Consider the following 19,949-nt stretch of genomic DNA (forward strand, 5'->3'; position numbering starts at 1 on the left):
AATACAAAAAAATCTGACTGAAGTCGACTGGCTCCCGTTGCCGCTTCTTGGTAAGCGTACCGGTCCTCCACGCCGTAATAATTTTCTTCAAAAAAATCTCTGGCCGTCTTTCTTGTGCGGGCCTCACAAAAGGTGAAATCGCCAGGCAAACTTGGATGACCTGGCTGATTTTTTGTAAGTTTTTTCGCCGCTTCAGGCTTAGGCTTCCCAGTCCTGCTTTCCTTTACTTTAAGTTGTTGTTGCCTGTGGACACTGGCGCGCTGCTGCAGCTCAAAAAAAAATTATGTCGCACCAAGGTACCGGGATTATGTAATCCGCACGTGCACCACAAAAATAAACTTTACTTTGGCGAAGGGAGTGCAGCAGCCTTAACGCCTTGACCGTGACTTTTGTTATGGGCTCTCCTCTTCTGCTATCGCCTCTTCTGCTTCCGGCCCTCGTGTTTCAAATTTGCCGGGTCAACGGCCGTTTAACATTTGGGCTGACCATACAAACAACTTAGTATTCTTCAGTATAAAATCACCCCTGCGTCGACATTCGATATGGCTATCGATAGCCCGGCCACAACACCCCTTTTTCAAAGACAAATGTCGTTTTTGGTGAAATACCGCGTAATTTAATGTCAAAAAGTCCTGAGGAGTAATCATCTCTCATAAAAGACCTAGGACTATTCCATTCTGATTGGACATGGAATAAGCTGGACGTCAGGAACAAGGGCAGTGAGATCGGTACCCAGAATAAGAATTGAATATTAATTTCACCCAATTAGATGATGATTAAAAAACTGGTGGTGATTTGAAAGCTCAGACAAAGCAACGACCTTTGACAATTGGATGAAAGCTGTTTTATTTGGGAGTAAAAGTCTCAAAAGTCTTTCTTCCGATTAAAATTGTATATATGATCGGAACCGTCTTCTTTCCCACTTTGTAAACATTTGACTAAAATTAAAATACCCTCTGTTAATGTAAAAAATACCCAATACATTAAGGACATTTAGTATGTATAGTAAAAGGAAAATGCGTTCAATGTTAAAGAATCACCTTGGCCTGGTAAACATAAATATTATTAAACGGCTTTAAATGCAAGTTCCTTAAATATCTTCTATTTTATAGGCGTACCTTAGGCGCGTATTGGTCAATCCTTGGAGTGGTTCTTCATCCTTCGCCCAAGTAATAAACTTGAGGAAATATTTTTCCAGATCCTGTCCAGAGAATTTATGTTGGGTCCGACTTGTGTTCCCGATTAAATAAAGCTCGCTGGTCGTATCGTTAAATAGTTTCTGTAGAGAATCATTTACATAATCAGTTGACTTCAGAATCGTATGTCGTTCTTTTTGGAAGAAACTGCGTGATATTTGGCATTGCAGATCGACGGTGCTTCCAGACTTATAATAGCGGTCACCTACATCCCTCTCGTGTTCATCAATTATCCTTAGGGGGGGTTCTGAAAATCCAAAAGTTTTAAGAGAATTTTCGTCGTACGGCCTTTGAACGATATTTGAAAGCTACCCAAGATAGTGAGATTTGTAGTGAATACCCGGGGAGGATGTGTGGAAACCTGGCACATGTAAACTCCGGCATCTTCAGTCTGTGTTGGATTGATAAGCAACCGCCAATTATTCGGATACTGGAACTTTACCCGAATCCTCGGGTCTCCACTATAGGTGACGTTACCAACAGTCAGAAGTGATACCTTTTCTGCCGTTCGTCTGACCCACATGACCTGGAAGTAGGACGAATGAGATACATATGTCACTAGGTGTTAATATGGACGTTTGAAATTGATTTTGATTTTTTAAATAAAAGTTAATTATTGTGTTTTACACATTTGAACAAAAATTACGAGTAACTCCAATATCTGACTTTTTATACCCATGTAGAGGGTTTTATAATTATAATTAAAAGTTCACAACCTATTGCAAAAGACATTTCCGACCCTATAATGTATATATAGTTTTGATTACCATCACTAGAGTCGATCCGCCGGTCCGCCCGTCAGTTTTAACGCAACCTAATCTCTTAGTTTTAAAGCCTTCTGCATGAAACTTTCCCAAAAGATGTCTTTCTATTACAGGGAGTCTTAAGGTGAAACGAGCCGGATCAGACGACTATATCATCTAACTCCCATAGAAGCAATCGAAAAAATTACTGAAAAAAATGTAGTTCTGTTTTTAAATTTTTTTACTATTAGAGTCCTGCATTGTAAAAAATAGATTCGAGTATATCATGACAAAAATATTTTAGGTTAAGATGACTCAGCTCATTTTCAGTTTACATGATCTAAAATGGAAAAGCTCATGCGGCTCATGATTCCTATGACTCATGACTCATTTGGCTCATGACTCCAATGGCTCAAACAACAAATCAGCATTTACAATGTACCGAAGTGCAATGGACACGATTCACGCTAAAGTGACCAATATGTCCGGTTGGGATTAATGTCTATTTCGTAAGTCGAATCACAAACCGAAAATTCCTTAGAACGAGAGGATAACACTGTTTAGCGATGTAGCCCGAAATATTCTGTTCGACTAGTCTTTTCCGTTAAATCGCACCACAAATCGGGAATTCTAAAGAACAAGAGCATAACTTTATTTCGTGGTTAGAGCCCGAAGTATTCCGTTGCGACTAGTCTTTTCCGTTAATTTGAACCACAAAACGCCACTTTTTAAGAACAAGAGGCTAACATTACAATTTTTATTTTGACAATAAATCCCTTGAACCTCGGGTGAGTTGCACGTGTCACTTCATGAGCTACATAAGCTGTAATGACTTCTAAATAATCAAGTAGATCATGTTATAAGCTACGATTTATAGGAGTCATGAACACCATGAGCTATGACATGAAAAACATGAGTGGATCGAATGGCTCATGAAAACAAAGGGAACTATGACTCCAATTGTGCAGGGCTCTAGTATTAATGTTTTAATAATTCATAATTTCAGTTTAAATTTTATTAAAATTGGACGCCTTTAGGAACAATCTAAAAATAAAGCTTACTTTGGTAAGCCGAAGTTTATATATTATATTATATAATTAAGTATTCTTGAAACACTTAAATTTCGATTTATATGCGTATATCTCTAAAAACATTGAAGCTATGATGATTTTTAGCTCAAGTATTCAATCGTTCATATGACAGCTACATGATTAAATTAAAGTCGTAAATCTGAACTATTATATTATTACTATTTCCAAAAGAATTTTTGTGTCAATTTCAAAAATAAAGAAGTATAATTTAAAAAAATTTGTTTTTTTAATATTCCGATTGTATTTATGAAAGCTATATAATTAGTCGTCCGATTTAAATGAAGTTTAAACCATAATTCTGAAATACTTTAACCCTACTGCATTTTGAAGAACTAAAAAAATTAAAACACAGCAAAGTTATCCTTTTTATACCCTTGCAGAGGGTATTATAATTTCAGTAAGAAGTTTGCAACGCAGTGAAGGAGACATTTCCGACCCCATAAAGTCTATTTATTCTTGATCAGTATGACTAGGAGAGCCGATCTAGCCATGTCCGTCTGTCCGTCCGCTTCTACGCAAACTAGTCTTTCCCAAAAGCTGTTTTTCTATTGCAGGTAGTACCTTAGTCGGAACGAGTTGGATCGGACGACTAAAGCATATATGTAGCTCCCATAGGAACATACATAGGTACATATATAAAAGATATGTTAATTCATCTTTAAATCATAAGCCGTATACAACAAATGACTACAGTATAATAGCCGAATCCCTGTACGATTGAATTTGTAGGTAATCATTTTAAATAGTCTAAGCAATTCTTATCTAAACATAAAATCTTATTATATTATATGTACACTGATCATGTTAAATAATCTAGTCAATCGAACGACTTTTTCCTATAACTTCGATAAGCACGATCGGTTAAAACTTTGGTTCTTCTCAAGAAAGTTTTTACTATAGTTTTCACCAATGTCTTTATTTTCGTTGTTTTGTGTTCCTTGATACAGTATTTAAGCGACTCGTTTTTAAATTTAGCAGGAAACGACATGTCGGCGCGTCAAATTCTAGGGAATTTGGACGAGCGCAAAAGTTTGGCGTCGCAGATGGCTGTTTGAAAACGATTGCTCTCATTCAAGTCTCAAGTGATATGACACTATTGCTAGAATAAATGAAATGGATAAAGTTTCGCACTTGTTGCTCACACTGCCATCATCCTACAATGGAGTGATTACAGCTATTAACACATTGGCATTTGTGAAAAATAGATTGCTTGACCGTGAAATAAAAATTAAAAATGACGGCTTAGACACAAGTAGAAAAGTCATGAAAGCATTTGTTCCAAATAATAATAGTTATAATGCTAACTTTAAAAATAACTCATTTAAAAATATTGTGACTAAACCAAAAAAATATTTAAGGGAAAAGCTAAAAAATAAAATGTCATCACTGTCATAGGCAGGAACACATAAAAAAAGATTGTTATCATTATTTTTATTATTATTATTAAAGATAGAGAAGTTTACAAAACTAGACTAACTTAGTTGGTAAAGCGCTGGCAGCAAGGCCTTCGGCTTTTAAGGTTAACGATATTAGGTCTATTTAATTACATGTTGTTCGTTGCATTTAGGCTATTTAGTTGGTAAATTTTATTTATGTACATTTTGTGTATTTTTAAATTTTGTGGTATAGGTTTGAAGTTTTTAAGAAAATTAGGATTTTTTCTAAGTTATCAGGGTTGAGTTCGCTAAGGAGATTTAGTGGGTTTGCATTTTTGAAGATAGATAGTTTAGTAGGGAGGAGTGATGAGCATGAGTTTAATAGGTGGGGTATGGTATTGTCGCCTTGGCAGAAGGGGCAGGGTGAGGTTTGGTTTTGATTAAAGTAGTGCTCGTGTGTTAGTTTTGTGTGGCCTAGTCTAAGGCGTGTTATTTTAATTTGATCGAGTCTGCTCGATTTGGGATGGAAGGCTCTGCAATAATTGTCGATGTTTGACTTGTCTTTGTTAATGTTTTTGTACCATTGATTGCAGTGTTCTATGTTTAGTTTGTTTCTTGTTAGGAATTCTAGTTTTAGGTGTCTGTTTATGTCTGTTAAATTAATGTTTGGGGTGTAAATAAGGGGCATGTTGCTTGTCGATTTGGCTGTTTGGTCGGCTAGCTCGTTGCCTGCTATGCCTACATGACCAGGGATCCACAATATTTTAATTTTTGGGGCTAGTTTTGTAAGAATTGATCTGATTTTGTTGGAGTAAAAATTGTTGTTGTTTGGGTTTCTTATGGCGTCAATTGCTGAGAGAGAGTCAGAGCAGATCATGAACTTTCCCCTTGTGTTTTTGATTTGGTCGATTGCTACTAATATGGCTATTATTTCTGCGGAGAGTACTGATGAGTATGGGGGTAGGATACCATATTTAATAATATAAGTATCTGTTGTGATTGCATATGATATAGTGGAGTTCATTTTTGATCCGTCCGTAAATATGAATTTGTGTGTTTTATGGCTGTCTTTGGTGTGTTCGTATAGTTTCCTGTATGTATCTGGTGGTGTGGTTTGTTTCTTGTGCGCTCTAAATGTTGTGTCTATGAGGTTTGGGAGATCCCAAGGTGGCTGGTATTTGTGTAGTTTAACTGGTTCGTACGGTAGGTTTAGTGCTTGACAAAGGTTTATTGTGCGGTCTATGGTTGATGGGTTCTTTTTTGATTTTCTTTGTTTGACAAGTTTGTGTATTGGTGTATCTTTCGAGAAAATAAGGTTTTTGTAAGTTTGGCTGTTTGAAGGTCTCGTTTTTGCTCTAATGGGAGGATGTTGGCTTCGTATAGTAAGTTATTTATGGGCGTGGTTCGGTAGGCGCCAAGGGCTAGACGAATTGCAGTGTTAAAGGGTGTTTTTAATTTGTTTAGCACGCTTTTCGGAGCCTGTCCGTATAAGAACAGGCCATATTCCATTTTTGCTATGACTGTTGCTTTCGCGACGTGGAGTAGTGTTTGTGTGTTACAATTGAATTTGAGGTTGGAGAGGCATTTTATAATATTCAATTTTTGGTGTAGTGATGGAAGAAGTGATTTTATGTGTGTGTCCCATTTGTATTTACTGTTTATGGTTATCCCTAAGATTTTGAGTGCAGGTACTTGTTGTATTGGTGTGTTGCTACAGCTTATGGTGCTAGTGCAATTGTGTTTTTTGCAAATATGGAGGTGTTGGCATTTAGCTAAGGATAGAGATGCTCCTGAGTATGAGCACCAGCTGCTTATGTCATGTAATAAATTGTCTAGGTTGAAATTAAGGTTTTTGTTGTTTTTGAAATTTATTATCAGGAAAAAATCATCGGCGTATGCGCTAAATTTAATTTCTCTGTGTAAAGATATTACGTTTGAGAGCTTATTGTATGCGATGAGAAATAGGATTACCGATATAGGTGATCCTTGTGGGATACCATTGGATAATGGGAGTGAATTAGACATGTGCGGACCGACTCTGACAATTATTTTTCGTTTGAGCATGAAATTTTTTACATAATTGATTATTTTTGGGCCTGTTTTCCATTCCTGGAGTTGATCAATTATAGTGTGCACACCTACTCGATCAAAGGCTCTTGAAAAGTCCAGAGTGACGAGGGAGGTGTGCCTCTTCGACTTCGTTATAAGATGGTCTACGTATAGGAGACTATCCGAAGTCGATTTGCCTTTTTTAAAGCCGAATTGGTTTGTATTTAAAAGTTGGTTGTGGGTCACAAACCACCATAGTCTTTTCGCTATGATTTTGTCTAGTGTTTTTGCTAGACAGCAGTTGAGGGAAATGGGTCTGTATGACGAGATGTTCGTTTTGTCAGTTTTTGGTTTAAGAATCGGTATGACTAAGCTTATTTTGTAGGCTTGAGGTATGTGGCTGTCGAAAATTTGGTTAAAGAGGTTTTTTATTCTGTTTTTTGTGGTAAGCGAGCTGTTGCGAATCATTTCGTAAGAAATTCTGTTTAATCCTGGAGTGGATCCTCTAAGTGTTTGTAGTGCTGCAATTAGTTCAAGGTGAGTTATGTTTTCATCGATAGTTTTGGCTGTTGTGGTCGGTGTATAGTTGGTTGTGTTGATTTTATATTTGTTATTACGGAATTCGTCTGAGAAGTTTAGGTCGCTTGAGAGCTTTGAGAAGTGTTGCGAGAAGGAGTTGGCTATTTCGAGAGTATCTGTTGTTGTTATGTCGTTTTTGGGATTAAGTATGGCGTGTATTTGTTTGCTTGGGTTAAGACCGCAGAAGCGCCTTATGTTGCTCCATATTTTGGATGAAGGAGTTTCTGGTTGAATGGTGGATGTAAAGGAGATGGAAGCTTCGCTTTTTCTTTTTTAATTTCAAACCTGTACTTGGCGTTTAAGCGTCTGTAGTTTATAACATTTGTAAGGTTAATGTTGCGATTAAGTGCTTTCCAAGCTAATTGTTTTTCTTTTTTAAACTGTGCTAGTCTTTTGTTCCACCAGGGAACCTTGTAGGGCTTTGTGTTTACTGAGGTTTGTGGGATGGAAATGTTTGCGCTATGTAATATAATTTTGTTAAGTTGTGCGGCTTCTTTGTTGACGTTTAGTGAAGTGGGGAATAATTCGTTATTATTGTGTGTGAGAGTCTCGTATTGCTCCCAGTTGGCTTTTTTTAATATAAAAAATGGTTTTGAAAATTTGTTAATCGTGTTTGGAGGGAATATAGAGATAACTATCGGAAAATGGTCGCTGCCGTGGAGATCATGAAGTATTTCCCACTTGGCGTGTGGGGCAAGTGTTGCTGAGCAAAGAGAAAGGTCGAAATGCGTGTATGTGTTGTGTGTTGAGAAGTGTGTGGGGGATTTGTCATTTAGTAAGATTAGCTGTGTGTTGTCAATAAATTGTTGTATTGTTTTTCCTCGAGAATTAGTTTTCGGGGAACCCCAGGCAGGGTGCCATCCGTTAAAGTCTCCTAGAATTAGTGATGGTGTTTGGTTGTTGTACAAAGTGTCTTCAAGCATTTGGTTTGTGACGGTTCTGTTTGGGGCAATGTATGTTGTCTTTATGTGCATGTTCTTCTTAGATTTTATGTGTATTGCTAGAGCTTCAAGGTCGTTTGGAATGTTTACTATTGAATATTGAATTGACTTGTGTATTAATAGCGCTACGCCTCCAAATCTATTGGTGGCTATGTTTGTTAGTAGTGTGTAATTTATTGGAGTTGGAATATTTTTAGTGTATTGTATGTGTGTTTCTTGAAGTGTAATGATATGCGGGGAGTATTTTTTAATCAGGATTAGGAGATTATTATAGTTGTTTGAATATCCTTGGATATTCCATTGAATTAAAATTAGTGACATTCTAGTAGTGTAAGAAGTTCTAAGGTTGAACCTTAAAGTAGGGGAGATCTGTGGTTTTTAAACCGATTCGCTGTCGCTGTTAGTGGTATGTTTGTTTTTGTTAGAGGATTTGGCTTTTGATTTAGTTGGTTTAAAGTTAGTACATAGAGGGTTTGACTTATCTTTAGGGAAGAGTTTTAGTTTAAGGTCCTTTGTGAGTTGAGATCCGTATGCGGTTGTTATTTTGGTGGGGTTCATGTTGTCCGTTTCCATGTCTTCGGTGTCGTCTTGGTCGTGTTGGTTGTGGTTTTGGAGAGTTTTTTTCGGTGCCGGTGTTGTTTTGATTGATGCAGATGAGGTTGGTGTGTTTGCTTGGTTGTGATCGCAGGATGTGGATGTAGTTTGTGCATTTGAAGATGTTGATGTGAGTGTATTTGGGGATCGGGTTCCTATTGTGGTTGTGGTGTTTGTAAGTGTGTTTGCATAAGAGTTTCTTGTTTTGTATCCGTGTCGCTCAAAGTATATACCCAGAGCAGTTCTATGATCGACTTTTTCGGTGGTTTTTATGGCAGTGAGTTCTTGTTGTTTAAGGAATGTGGGGCATTTGCGGTCCAAAGGGCTGTGTTGTGAGTCAATTTCCGGATTGTTTGCGCAATTTAGGCATTTTTTGTCGTTTTTGCAAAGTTCTCCTTCGCTGGTGTGTTTTTCATCTGAGCAGTTTAAACATTTTTCGGTGCTCTTGCATATGGGTGCAGGGTGTCCGAAGCGGAGGCACTTTCTGCAACGCATTGGGAGAGGGATGTAGTTGCGTACGCGAACGGATTCATACCCGACTCGCAGTATTTCAGGGAGTTGATGGGTTTCAAACGTAATTATTATGAGTCCGGTTTCTGTTAGGTTGTTGTTGTTGTTGGTGTTGTTGTTGGTGTTGTTGTTGTTGTTGTTGGTGTTGCTGTAGTTGTTGGTGTTGGTGTTATTGTTGGTGTTTTGTCTCTTCATTATTTTTTTGACTTCAATTACTTTCTGTGGTTTTAGTTCGCGGATGATTGTTTCTTCGTCTATGTATCTAAGGTCATTACAGTAGATAACGCCTTTTGAAAAATTAAGTGTTTTGTGTTCGGTTGCTGTTATTTCCATATCTCCGATTTTGGTAAGTTTTAGTAGTTTTGTGGTTTGTGTGTTGTTTTTTGTTTTTATCAAAAGTCCGCCGTCTCTGGTTTTTTTCACAGAATCAACTCTTCCTCCGCAGGCAAAGTCCACAGATTTCTCAATGATGAAAGGTGAAACGGTTTTAAATGAGCATTCATTTTTACTTTTAATAACGATAAATTTGGGTTCTCCTAGTTGATACGATCTCGTAGTGTATTTTGCTATGTCTGGTGGCTCGTGCATGGTTGCTTGTAAAGGGCTTACGCCCGAGTGGTAAGAAATGGTGTGTTTTTTGTTTTTGTCTTTTTTTGTTTTGTTTTGTGCTTAATATTTGTTTTTCAAGTTTTGCTGATAAGCTCAATGGGTTTTTTGCAGACGCGGGATCGATGCTGTTCTAATACGACTTGTCTCTTCGGAGGTTGAAGTGGTACTGATTGTTATCATTATAAAAGTATTATAATTATATAATTATGTAAATAATAATGAAAATAAACAAGCTCAAGTCACCACGTCGCAGCTAGGTTAAAACAAATTCAAAAACGAATAAGTGTGGATTTATTCTCGATTTTGGAGAGCCTGAGCATCTGATAAACGATGAGTGCCTGTTTACTGACAGTGTGGATCTGGAGTATCCACTCAAGATCGCCAAACAAGGATCATTTATGTATCTACCCTACCAAGCGGGGAATTGTGGGCTTTTCAACGGACACGATATAACACTGGAAGATGTCATGTACTGCAAGGAGGCTGCAGGAAATCTTATATCTGTGAAGCGACTTTAAGAGGTACATATGTTAAAAAATATACCGATTATTGAGATTCAAGAATATACAGCAAATGTACAAAACAAAAACAGTTCTCGATTATGGCATGAGAGGATTGGACATATAAGCAATGGGAATTTATTGGAAACAAGAAGAAAGAAATTATTTTGTGACAGCAGTCTTATTAATAAACTTGAAATGTCCGATGAAATTTGTGAAGCCTGTTTAAATGGAAAACAAGCCAGGTTGCCATTTAACAAATTCTAAGATAAAGTCTATTAAAATGCCCCTTTTTTGTAGTTCATTCAGATGTTTGTCGTCCAATTACACCCTCAAAAATAAATGATAAAAATTACTATGTAATATTTGTAGACCAATTTATACATTATTGTGTATCCTTTTTAATCAAGCACAATTCAGATTAATATTATTATTAATATTTTCAACGATTTTGCAGCAAAATGGGGTTTCAGAACGAATGATAAGAACGCTTACTGAAAAAGCTCGTGTCCTGCTTAATGGGGCAAATTGAGATAAAAACTTCTGGGGTGAAGCTGTCCTAACTGCAACTTATCTATCCAATAGAATTCCAAATAGAGCCCTTAGTGAAAATGAAAAAACGACTTATGAAATGTGGCACAACAGAAAGCCTATTTTACTCTTAAAAGAAATTGGTTCAACTGTTTACGTACACAATAAAAATAGAAAAAGAAATTTCAATTAAAAATCTTACAAGAGCATTCTTGTTGGTTATGATCCAAATGGTTTTCAATAATGGGATTTTGATAATAAAAAATTTATTGTTGCACGATGTTGTTGATGAAACCAATATGTTTATTTTTAGAGCTGCTAAAGATGAAATTAAATTTCTGAAATATAGTAAGAAACATAAAGCATAAAGAATCCCCGAAAACAAGTAAGGAGTGTGATAAATTTCTCCTAACCCAGATGCAGCTACTGTCCTACATGTAGGACACCCGCGTCACGTCCGAAAATCCTAACCCACGCATGCCAACGCAGTAGACAAAAGTTATTTTTCGTTCAGTAACTAGTGCACAATGATGTGATTGAGCATTCATTCGGATTGTTGCATTCAAATAGTGTGTTTCCCCGCGTTGAATATTGTGAAATTCCGAAAATGCAAAATCAAGTGGTACGCTTCGAAAGGTAAGCAAATTCAATAGCCATAAAGTGCAAAAAACAATTCGTGTTTGTTTTTTAATTAAAGTTGAATGTGTCTTTTTCCAAATTAATATATTTATAATTATGATTTTTGTAAATTGTGGATAATTCAAGCGGGTGTAACTAGGTGTCCTACATATAGGACAACAGTAACTAACCTAACTACGATGTTTATTTTTTAAGAGGTTCAACGCTATTCTCGAAAAGAAGAGAAGATCGTGCAAGTTGAGCAACCACACCTTATTAACCTGTATAATGCAAATATGGGAGGCGTGGATAGATCGGACCAAAATATAAGCCTCTACAGATCGTCAGTCAGAGGAAAGAAAAGGTACTGCCCGCTTTTGGTACATTGTATTGACATGGCCCTTCAAAACAGTTGGCATTTACATCGGCAATGAGGAGGTAGTCTCGACCAGCTAGGTTTCAGGCCAGTCATAGCCACAATGCTTCCGCAACAAAACAAAAACTTTCAAAAAAGCCGTCCGGGACCTCTACAGGTACCTGATTTACGATATGATCGTATTGATCATCTTGTCATAGTTCAAGATCGGCAAACAAGATGTGCCGAATGTCATCAAAAAACCACTACACGATGGAAAAAATGCGATGTGGGACTACACACCAAGTGCTTTGTTGATTTTCACACTAAAGTGTACATTTTTATTATCATACCCTATGTACCCAGTGTCCTACATATAGGACGCCTTCAAAAGTCAACAATTTAATAATTTTTTTTGTTTTTGAGTTAAAGGATGTTTTTCTTACTTCATTTTAAGCTAAATAGACCACAAATTAAAATTATTTTTCCGCTGAGAGAGATATGGGTTTATCTGGGCTAAAGCACAGTAAGAAAAGAAAAAACAAAATATTCCCAAATGAATGTAAGGAATTTTCGAATGAAAGTAAGGAGTGTGAGAGTAAAACTTTCCCGAATGAAAGTACGGAGTTTAAAAATTCTAAGCAGCCTAGTACAATAATAATAATGGGATTAATCCAGTTATGATTGGTGATATTGATAACATCAGTAAGGATAGTGAAGATATAAATAGAAGAAGTGAGAGATTAAGGAGAAAGCAAAGATATCCTACAGTGAAGGCGATATAAATTTATGTAAAGTTTTTTTTCATAAAGTTTTTAATGAAAAGACCTTAAAATAAGAAGATATAATGAACTAGGAATTCCAATACAATATATAAAGAAAAACTTGTTACGCGATGGTTTACTTAAAGTGCAAAGTACCAAGTCGATTATGATGAAATATTTGCTTCTGTTGAAAGGATTTCAAGTTTAAGTTTTGTTAAACGTTATAAAATGTTGTTTTTGAGGGGGCGTGATGAATAGCCCTATTCTGTTGTCAAAAATAACATAAAACAACACTGAATTGAGTATTTGATCAGACCTATAATCTGGTCCCATATGTATCTGTCTCTTTCCGTTTCCAATATTCCTGTGCATGTGTAGTGTGTCGTTAAGAGATTATAAAATAATAATTCAAATCTAAAACTAATATTACTGTGTTTTTTGTCTTGGTGCTAAAGGATTAGAACATTTGTTAAATAGAAAACGCACCTAGCTTTTAGTGTTGGCTACGCAGTTTGACAGATGACGCCACCTAAACTTCGGAAATACTTAGGTTGGAGTTTGTTGGTTGAGTAACGGGAACTTGACTATAGCGTTCATTCTTGTTTGTCTTAGCTTCGAACTCTTTTACCACCTAAACTCGCCAGATCATATGACTACAAAGAGCTCGTTTGGGACAGTAATCTTGAAAGATGAAATGTCCCTAACGTATGAGTTGAACAGGTCAACAGGTCAACCTTCTTTGTTTTTTTTGATGAGTCACAGCTTTTCAGATTAAGCGAAATCGGAAAGTGGATGAGCTTAGTGAAAACCGAAGTTTCACTTTTTTCAGGTATGGACTGCGTAGAAAGAGGGTTGCACCGCAGAAACATCGCATAAATTAGTCCGCCAAAAGTCCGGCAAATTTCAACGGCGGACTAATTAGGAAATTTTTGAATGGCAAAACCTTATTGAAGGTCCATTCGTTCAACGAATAGTGAATGGATCTCTGTGGAAATAGGCTATAATGGTCTCCCCTTAGTTTAAATTTTTGGAATAGCAAAACCTTATGTACCTTCCGTTTAACGGATGGTGGATGGATCTCTGTGGAAATAGGTTTTAAGGGTCTCTCCTTAGTTTAAATTTTTGGAATGGCAAAATCTTATGGACCTTCCGTTCAACAGATGGTGGATGGATCTCTGTTGCAAACAGGGTCTCCCCTTAGTGTTAAATTTTTGAATTCTAGTAATAGTAGACAAAAACCATTTATCCATGACTAAAGATCCACCGCCGTTTCCTACACCACCACCTATAATTCAATTTAAGAACTATATACTACCTTAATACATATTGAGCTTCATTTAAAAAAAATATCGATGGTCGCCAAAAAACATCGATGCTCCCAAAATTTTTAAAAACATCGATGCATCGATGTTTTCATCGGTGTTTCTCCACCTCTAATCTAAGAAAGTTCCAAGTAAATATCGGTATAAAACAAGATTTTAGAGAATAAAGCACTTCGGCGCACTTTTTCCTCATCTCTATCTGCCTATACAAAACCTACGTAAAAAAGACTGCGTCTAGTCATAGACACAATGACGCAATGAAGCAACCCAAGTGTAACTAGGCCCTAAGAGAGCACATAAGAAGATGTGAAAGTCGAGAAACAAATTTTTCTTTCTTCAGTAGAAGAGCAGACCATAGAGTAGGAAACTATTACATTATTACTCTATGCAGAGAGAATTGTTGCCATTTTATCTTATTTCAAGCTAGATTTAGCATATTTTAAAATGAAATAGCTTGAAAAATACTTGAAATGCATATAGCTTAAAATCTGGCTTATTTCAAATTTCATTTAGCTTATTTCGGCTTAAAAAAATTTATAACAAAAAATTTTTTTTTTTTCGATTGTATTATAATTTTTGGTAGTTTTTATCGATAATTTGGACATTGAAGTACTAAAACAAATGGATATTTTCGCCGTTGGCAATATGCTACAAGCAAATATAACGCCAGATAAAATTATTTCGTTGTTGGAACATTTCAAATATGAAAATATTGATGAAATAGTATCCCAATTTGGAAAAATCCACCTTATTAATTGGGAAAAAAAGGAAATAACTATAGAGTTTTGGTCAGAAGTTTTGATGTATAAGGATGCTGGCCAAAACAAAGCTTTCGAGCAACTGGCGTTATTTGCTTTGCACATTCTTTCACTGCCATGGTCGAATGCTGCGGTTGAGAGGGTATTCAGCCAAATGAACATGGTCAAAACAAAGTTGCGCAACAAAATGAATTTAAAAAACTTGAACGCAATTTTAAGAATAAGGTTTGTTTTTGAAATTTTAAATTATTTAAAATATACAAAGTATTTTTTTTTTATGTTATAGATAGGGACTGCGACGTCATGGCAAATGTTGCCATGACTACATACTTCCAACGAAATACCTCGCTTTAGTCAGCTCATCCGCTAAATATATGGAATCGAATGATGAAGTCGATGAAATTATTTCTTTGCTCTAATAGCTATATAAATATAATATCAATAAAAGTAAAAAATCAACTATTTTAATGTTTTCCATGGTTAGCTTATTTTTAGCTTAATTTTTTTAATTTTTAGCTTATTTTAGCTTATTTTTTTCTTCAATCTAGCTTATTTTATCTCTCAAAATCTGGCAGCACTGGCAGAGAGGCGCTTTTTGAAGAAGGCTTCCCTGCGCTTGAATTCGTCTTTGTATGTATGCGTGATCATGCATTCTCATACACGGGAGCATGTGTGCGTTTATTTCATTTCGGCGCATCATAAATATTTTGTCTTTTGCCATTTTTCAAACTTGGTACCCTAAGAATATAGTCGTATTTACTATTGGGTTATGATAAAAATATGAATATTATATTTTATAATATATTATTTTAAAAATTCAGCATACATTTTATTTTTGTTTACAAATTCAAATCAGTGGTAGCAGTAAAATGTTTTACATATATGTATGTATTCGAATTTATAGAAATCAGTCCACTGAGATGGGAACAGGGCATATCGCAGTCGTGTCACTTGAAACACCGACTGCTCTTCAGTGGTTGAGAAAACTTCAAACTAAATCAGTTCTTGTCGATGTTTTGCGAGCGGTTGGTGCCTGCATACCCTACCGACGATTGCTTTTAAGGGGAGCGGGCTTTTAGGAAACTTGTTTTAAATGTTATGTTTAGTGATCTTTGGTTGATTTATTTTTTAATGGTTCGCAGTGTTATTTTAATTTTCTTTAACAATTGTAATTGTCTTTAAACAATTCGTTATAATCCAAGATATTGGTAAAATTAAAATTTAAAATTATTATACATAATTAAAATAACATTTAAACATAAAATGCGGATTTTTATATTTGTTCAATTTACCTTTACAAAAATATATAAAGTATTTTATTATTTATGACTTGTTTAAAATGTATGCTGAAATATTATAAAATATATTATAACACATAATATTCATATTTTTATCATAACCCAGTAAAGAACGAAAAACCCAAGAGGAAATTTGCTCTATTTAAGTATTTTCGCTTCTCACTTTTTCATTCTTGGAATTGAGAAGAAATTTTTTTAATTATTCGTGATTTTGTATTTTCAAAAAACATTTTGCTTATCTTTTCAAAATCCAGAAGAAATTAGTCTCAAAGTTAAAAAAAATTGAGTGAGATAAAAATTGGGAGAGTAGTATTCTTCGTACCTGCTAATTTCCTTTACCATTTTCTTCCGCGGCGCGAGGTTATGTTTTGTCTTTGATTGACGTTGTTGCAAGCATTTGCAGTTCGTAATTGAATAAGAATTAAAAAAAAACAAAAAAGAAAATTTTCGTTTTACTTAAGCACGAGTTAGAGAGTAAATTGAAATTTATTCATATATATATTTTTTTGTAGCAACGCTACGCTTCGCATAATTTTAGTCATATTTTATTGCTTATGAATATAAAATTTTTTAAAGTGTTTAATTATATTTTTTAGATGCCGGTGTTTATCTCGGCTGCCTTGAATTGCTGTTATGAAAGCTGATAATTACGAGTACTATTTCGTGAAAGACTGTTCTCTTGCAGAAAAACGCACAAGTGTAATTTAAAAAATTGATAAAAAACGATGAGGCTAAAATATAATTAAGTGATAACAATTGAAGTTAACTAACCAATGTAAAATGTGGTCAAAATAAAAAGAATGAACCATTCAAACAGTTTATGGGATCTGGTGTATTCACTGAGAAAAAAACCGTTCTCAGCAATCTTAATTTCAGTATTTCCGTGCTCAATATCAAGAAGAAATTTTGTCAGATCGAGAATGCTTTTTTGAGACTAAGCATTCTCAGTTTGAGAATATGTCTTCTCGGTTTCGAGAACAAGTAGGTTCTTGAATCAAAGCATGTTCTTTCGTTTCCAATTGAAAATTAGTTTTGATTTTAAGAAAGGGTTATTCTTGAAGCCGAGAAGACTTATTCTCAAATCGAGAATACTCTGTGTTAAATACAGCTTTCTCGATCTCAGAAAACTTTTCCTTGATTTTGTTAATTTCGCTCTCGGCCTACTATTGAGCACGGAAATACTGAAATCGAGACTGTTGAGAACAGTTTTTTTCTCAGTGGAGCTGCTGTTGTTTTGAAGCTGTGAAAGCTGCTGGTCTACTGTTGTATAATATTATAAATATTATTCCAGTTGCAATTATCGATAACGGTCATGAGCAAGTCATAGTCGATGTTCTTAAAGTCTCAAAATATTATCTTTTCGTCATTGTATTGCAGGTAAAAGTTGAAGGTCAAATATATTAGGTCATGTTTTGAGATCGAAGGCACAATAAGTTGGTCGTGCAAACATACTTTCTTAATGTCAGCAACAAAGAAGACATCTAACAAAGAGCATATGTTTTGCTGAAATGTGTTGGAAAACAAAGCTAAACAATTTTAATGATTCCATGTCACTTTTGTGACTAATACTATGTACTACAAACCACGTCACGGAAACACATATGATATCTACACCAGAGTTTACAAACATATAGCTAAGCTCTTCGATTTTTATTGGCAGACTATGAGCGTTAAGACTTTTAAGACTAGATTTCTGCTTTATGAGTATGCGCAGAAGGGTATGGCTATTTGAGACTTCGACGCTGTCTTTCATGGCAAGAATTTAAGCAAAATTATTAGTTGCGCACGCATTGTGGATGAAAACAAACATTGATAAGAACATTAAGTAAACAAAACGACCTACGTTTATTTTAAATATAACGAATACTAAAATATTGAATTTATGACAGTAGGAGAGTCAATCTAGCCATATCCGTCTGTCCATTTGCCCGTCCGTCCGTCCGTTTCTACGAAAACTAGTCTCTCAGCTTTAAAGCTATCTGCATGAAACTTTCCCAAAAGGTGTCTTCTATTACAGGTATATCATAACGAGCCGGATCGGACGACTTTAGCATATAGCTCCCATAGGAACCATCGAAAAAGAAATTAAAAAAATTATAACTTTGCTTTTTTTATACCCTTGCAGAGGGTATTATAATTTCAGTCAGAAGTTTGCAACGCAGTGAAGGAGACGTTTCCGACCCTATAAAGTATATATATTCTTGATCAGCATCACTAGTAGAGTCGATCTAGCCATGTCCGTCTGTCCGTCCGTCTGTCCGTCCGTCTGTCCGTCCGTCTGTCCGTCCGTCTGTCCGTCCGTCTGTCCGTCTGTCCGTCCGTTTATATGCAAACTAGTCTCTCAGTTTTAAAGCTATCTGCATGAAACTTTCCCAAAAGTTGTCTTTCTATTGCAGGTAGTATATAAGTCGGAACGAGCCGGATCGGAGGACTATAGCATATAGCTCCCATAGGAACAATCGGAAAAATAATTGAAAAAAAAAATTATAACTTTGCTGTTTTTTAATTTTTTGTTTAGTTCTTCGACATATAGCAATGGTTAAATATTTCAGAATTATGGTTTAAATTTCATCAAAATCGGTCGACTATAGCATATAGCTCCCATAGGAACAATCGGAAAAATAATTGAAAAAAAATTATAACTTTGCTGTTTTTCAATTTTTTGCTTTGTCCTTCGACATAAAGCAATGGTTAAATATTTCAGAATTATGGTTAAAATTTCATCAAAATCGGACGACTATAGCATATAGCTCCCATAGGAACAATCGGAAAAATAAATGAAAAAAAATTATAACTTTGCTGTTTTTTAATTATTTTTTTAGTTCTTCGACATATAGCAATGGTTAAATATTTCAGAATTATGGTTAAAATTTCATCAAAATCGGACGACTATATCATATAGCTCCCATACAAATGATAAAAATATATAAAAGAACAATCAAATAATTAAGCTGCAAATCGTCATAGCTTCAATGTTTTTAAACATATACGCAAGTAAATAATAATTTTAATGTTTTCAAAAATATTTAATTCTTGCGATAGCTGCAAGGGTATATGAACTTCGGCTGGCCGAAGTTTGCTTTCTTTCTTGTTTAGTATTATTTTATTATTCTAGAATTACGGTTTAAATATGATCAAAATCGGACGACTATATCATATAGCTCCCAAGGGAACAATTACGCTTTTAATTTTATTCATTTCGGAAAACTATATCAAATAGCTGCCATAGGAACGATCAAATAATTTAGCTGAAAATCATCATAGCTTCAATGTTTTTAAACATATATGAATATAAATCGAAATTTAGACATTTTAAAGAATATTTCGTTTTTGCAATAGCTGCAATGGTATATAAACATCGACTTGCCGAATTTTGCTTTTTTTCTTTTTTTTAAGATACTTAAATTAAAAATCACGAAAGTAGCCTTTTTAAGCTTATAAAACACTATCACAATTTTGTAACTTTTATTGAAAAATTACACAGGACAACAAAATAAAACTTTGTAAAAGGTGCGGGCTTATCTGCTCAAAATAATGTTAATAGAGATTTTATATCTCTACTGAACACTTAATTTTCGTTTGTAACGCGTTGTATTTGTGGTACAACATTAAATGTTTTGATTTAAGATATTTTAAAGAGTGGACATTCCATTTCATTAGTTTACATATATGTTTTTCTTTAGATTTGCATTTAGTTTTCCATCATTTTATGAATAAAACCAAACTTTTGTGTATTTATTCATTTATTTATTCATTTATTCGCCAATGGATACATCCTTATCTGGCTATCACCTAACTTAACTTAAAACTAAGTATTAATTAAAAAGTAATATTCTATAAGTAAAACAAAACTTATGGGTGCTTTGTTTCACGTCTTGACCTCTATTTCTACAGAATTTGAGCTGACGAACAGCTTTTAATGGCATTTATTTACCACATTTATTTCCGGATTAAACCTAATTTCTCGTTTTTATACCCTTGCAGAGGATATTATAATTTCAGTCAGAAGTTTGCAACGCAGTGAAGGAAGCATTTCCGACCCTATAAAGTATATATATTCTTGATCAGCATCACTAGGAGAGTCGATCTAGCCATGTCCATCCGTCCGTATTTCC

General features: G+C 35.0%; 1 protein-coding gene across 8 annotated transcripts in view; it reads right to left on the minus strand.

The window, feature by feature from the left end:
- The window catches only part of LOC108134983 (zwei Ig domain protein zig-8), a 75,763-nt gene that overhangs the window by 7,357 nt on the left and 48,457 nt on the right, over window positions 1-19,949 (minus strand). For 6 of the 8 annotated variants that reach the window (XM_041708071.1, XM_041708059.1, XM_041708079.1 and 3 more), the window contains 2 exons: window positions 1,509-1,722; window positions 1,119-1,443 (listed from right to left, as the gene is read on the minus strand). In XM_041708071.1, coding sequence (XP_041564005.1) covers window positions 1,119-1,443; window positions 1,509-1,722 — 539 coding nt within the window. Of the gene's footprint in view, window positions 1-1,118; window positions 1,444-1,508; window positions 1,723-16,156; window positions 16,207-19,949 lie in introns of those variants that run through there. The other 2 variants (XM_041708119.1, XM_041708094.1) reach the window with 2 other exon arrangements.

The sequence above is a fragment of the Drosophila elegans genome, unplaced genomic scaffold, assembly GCF_018152505.1.
Source record: "Drosophila elegans isolate 14027-0461.03 unplaced genomic scaffold, ASM1815250v1 contig_119, whole genome shotgun sequence".
Lineage (NCBI taxonomy): Eukaryota > Metazoa > Arthropoda > Insecta > Diptera > Drosophilidae > Drosophila > Drosophila elegans.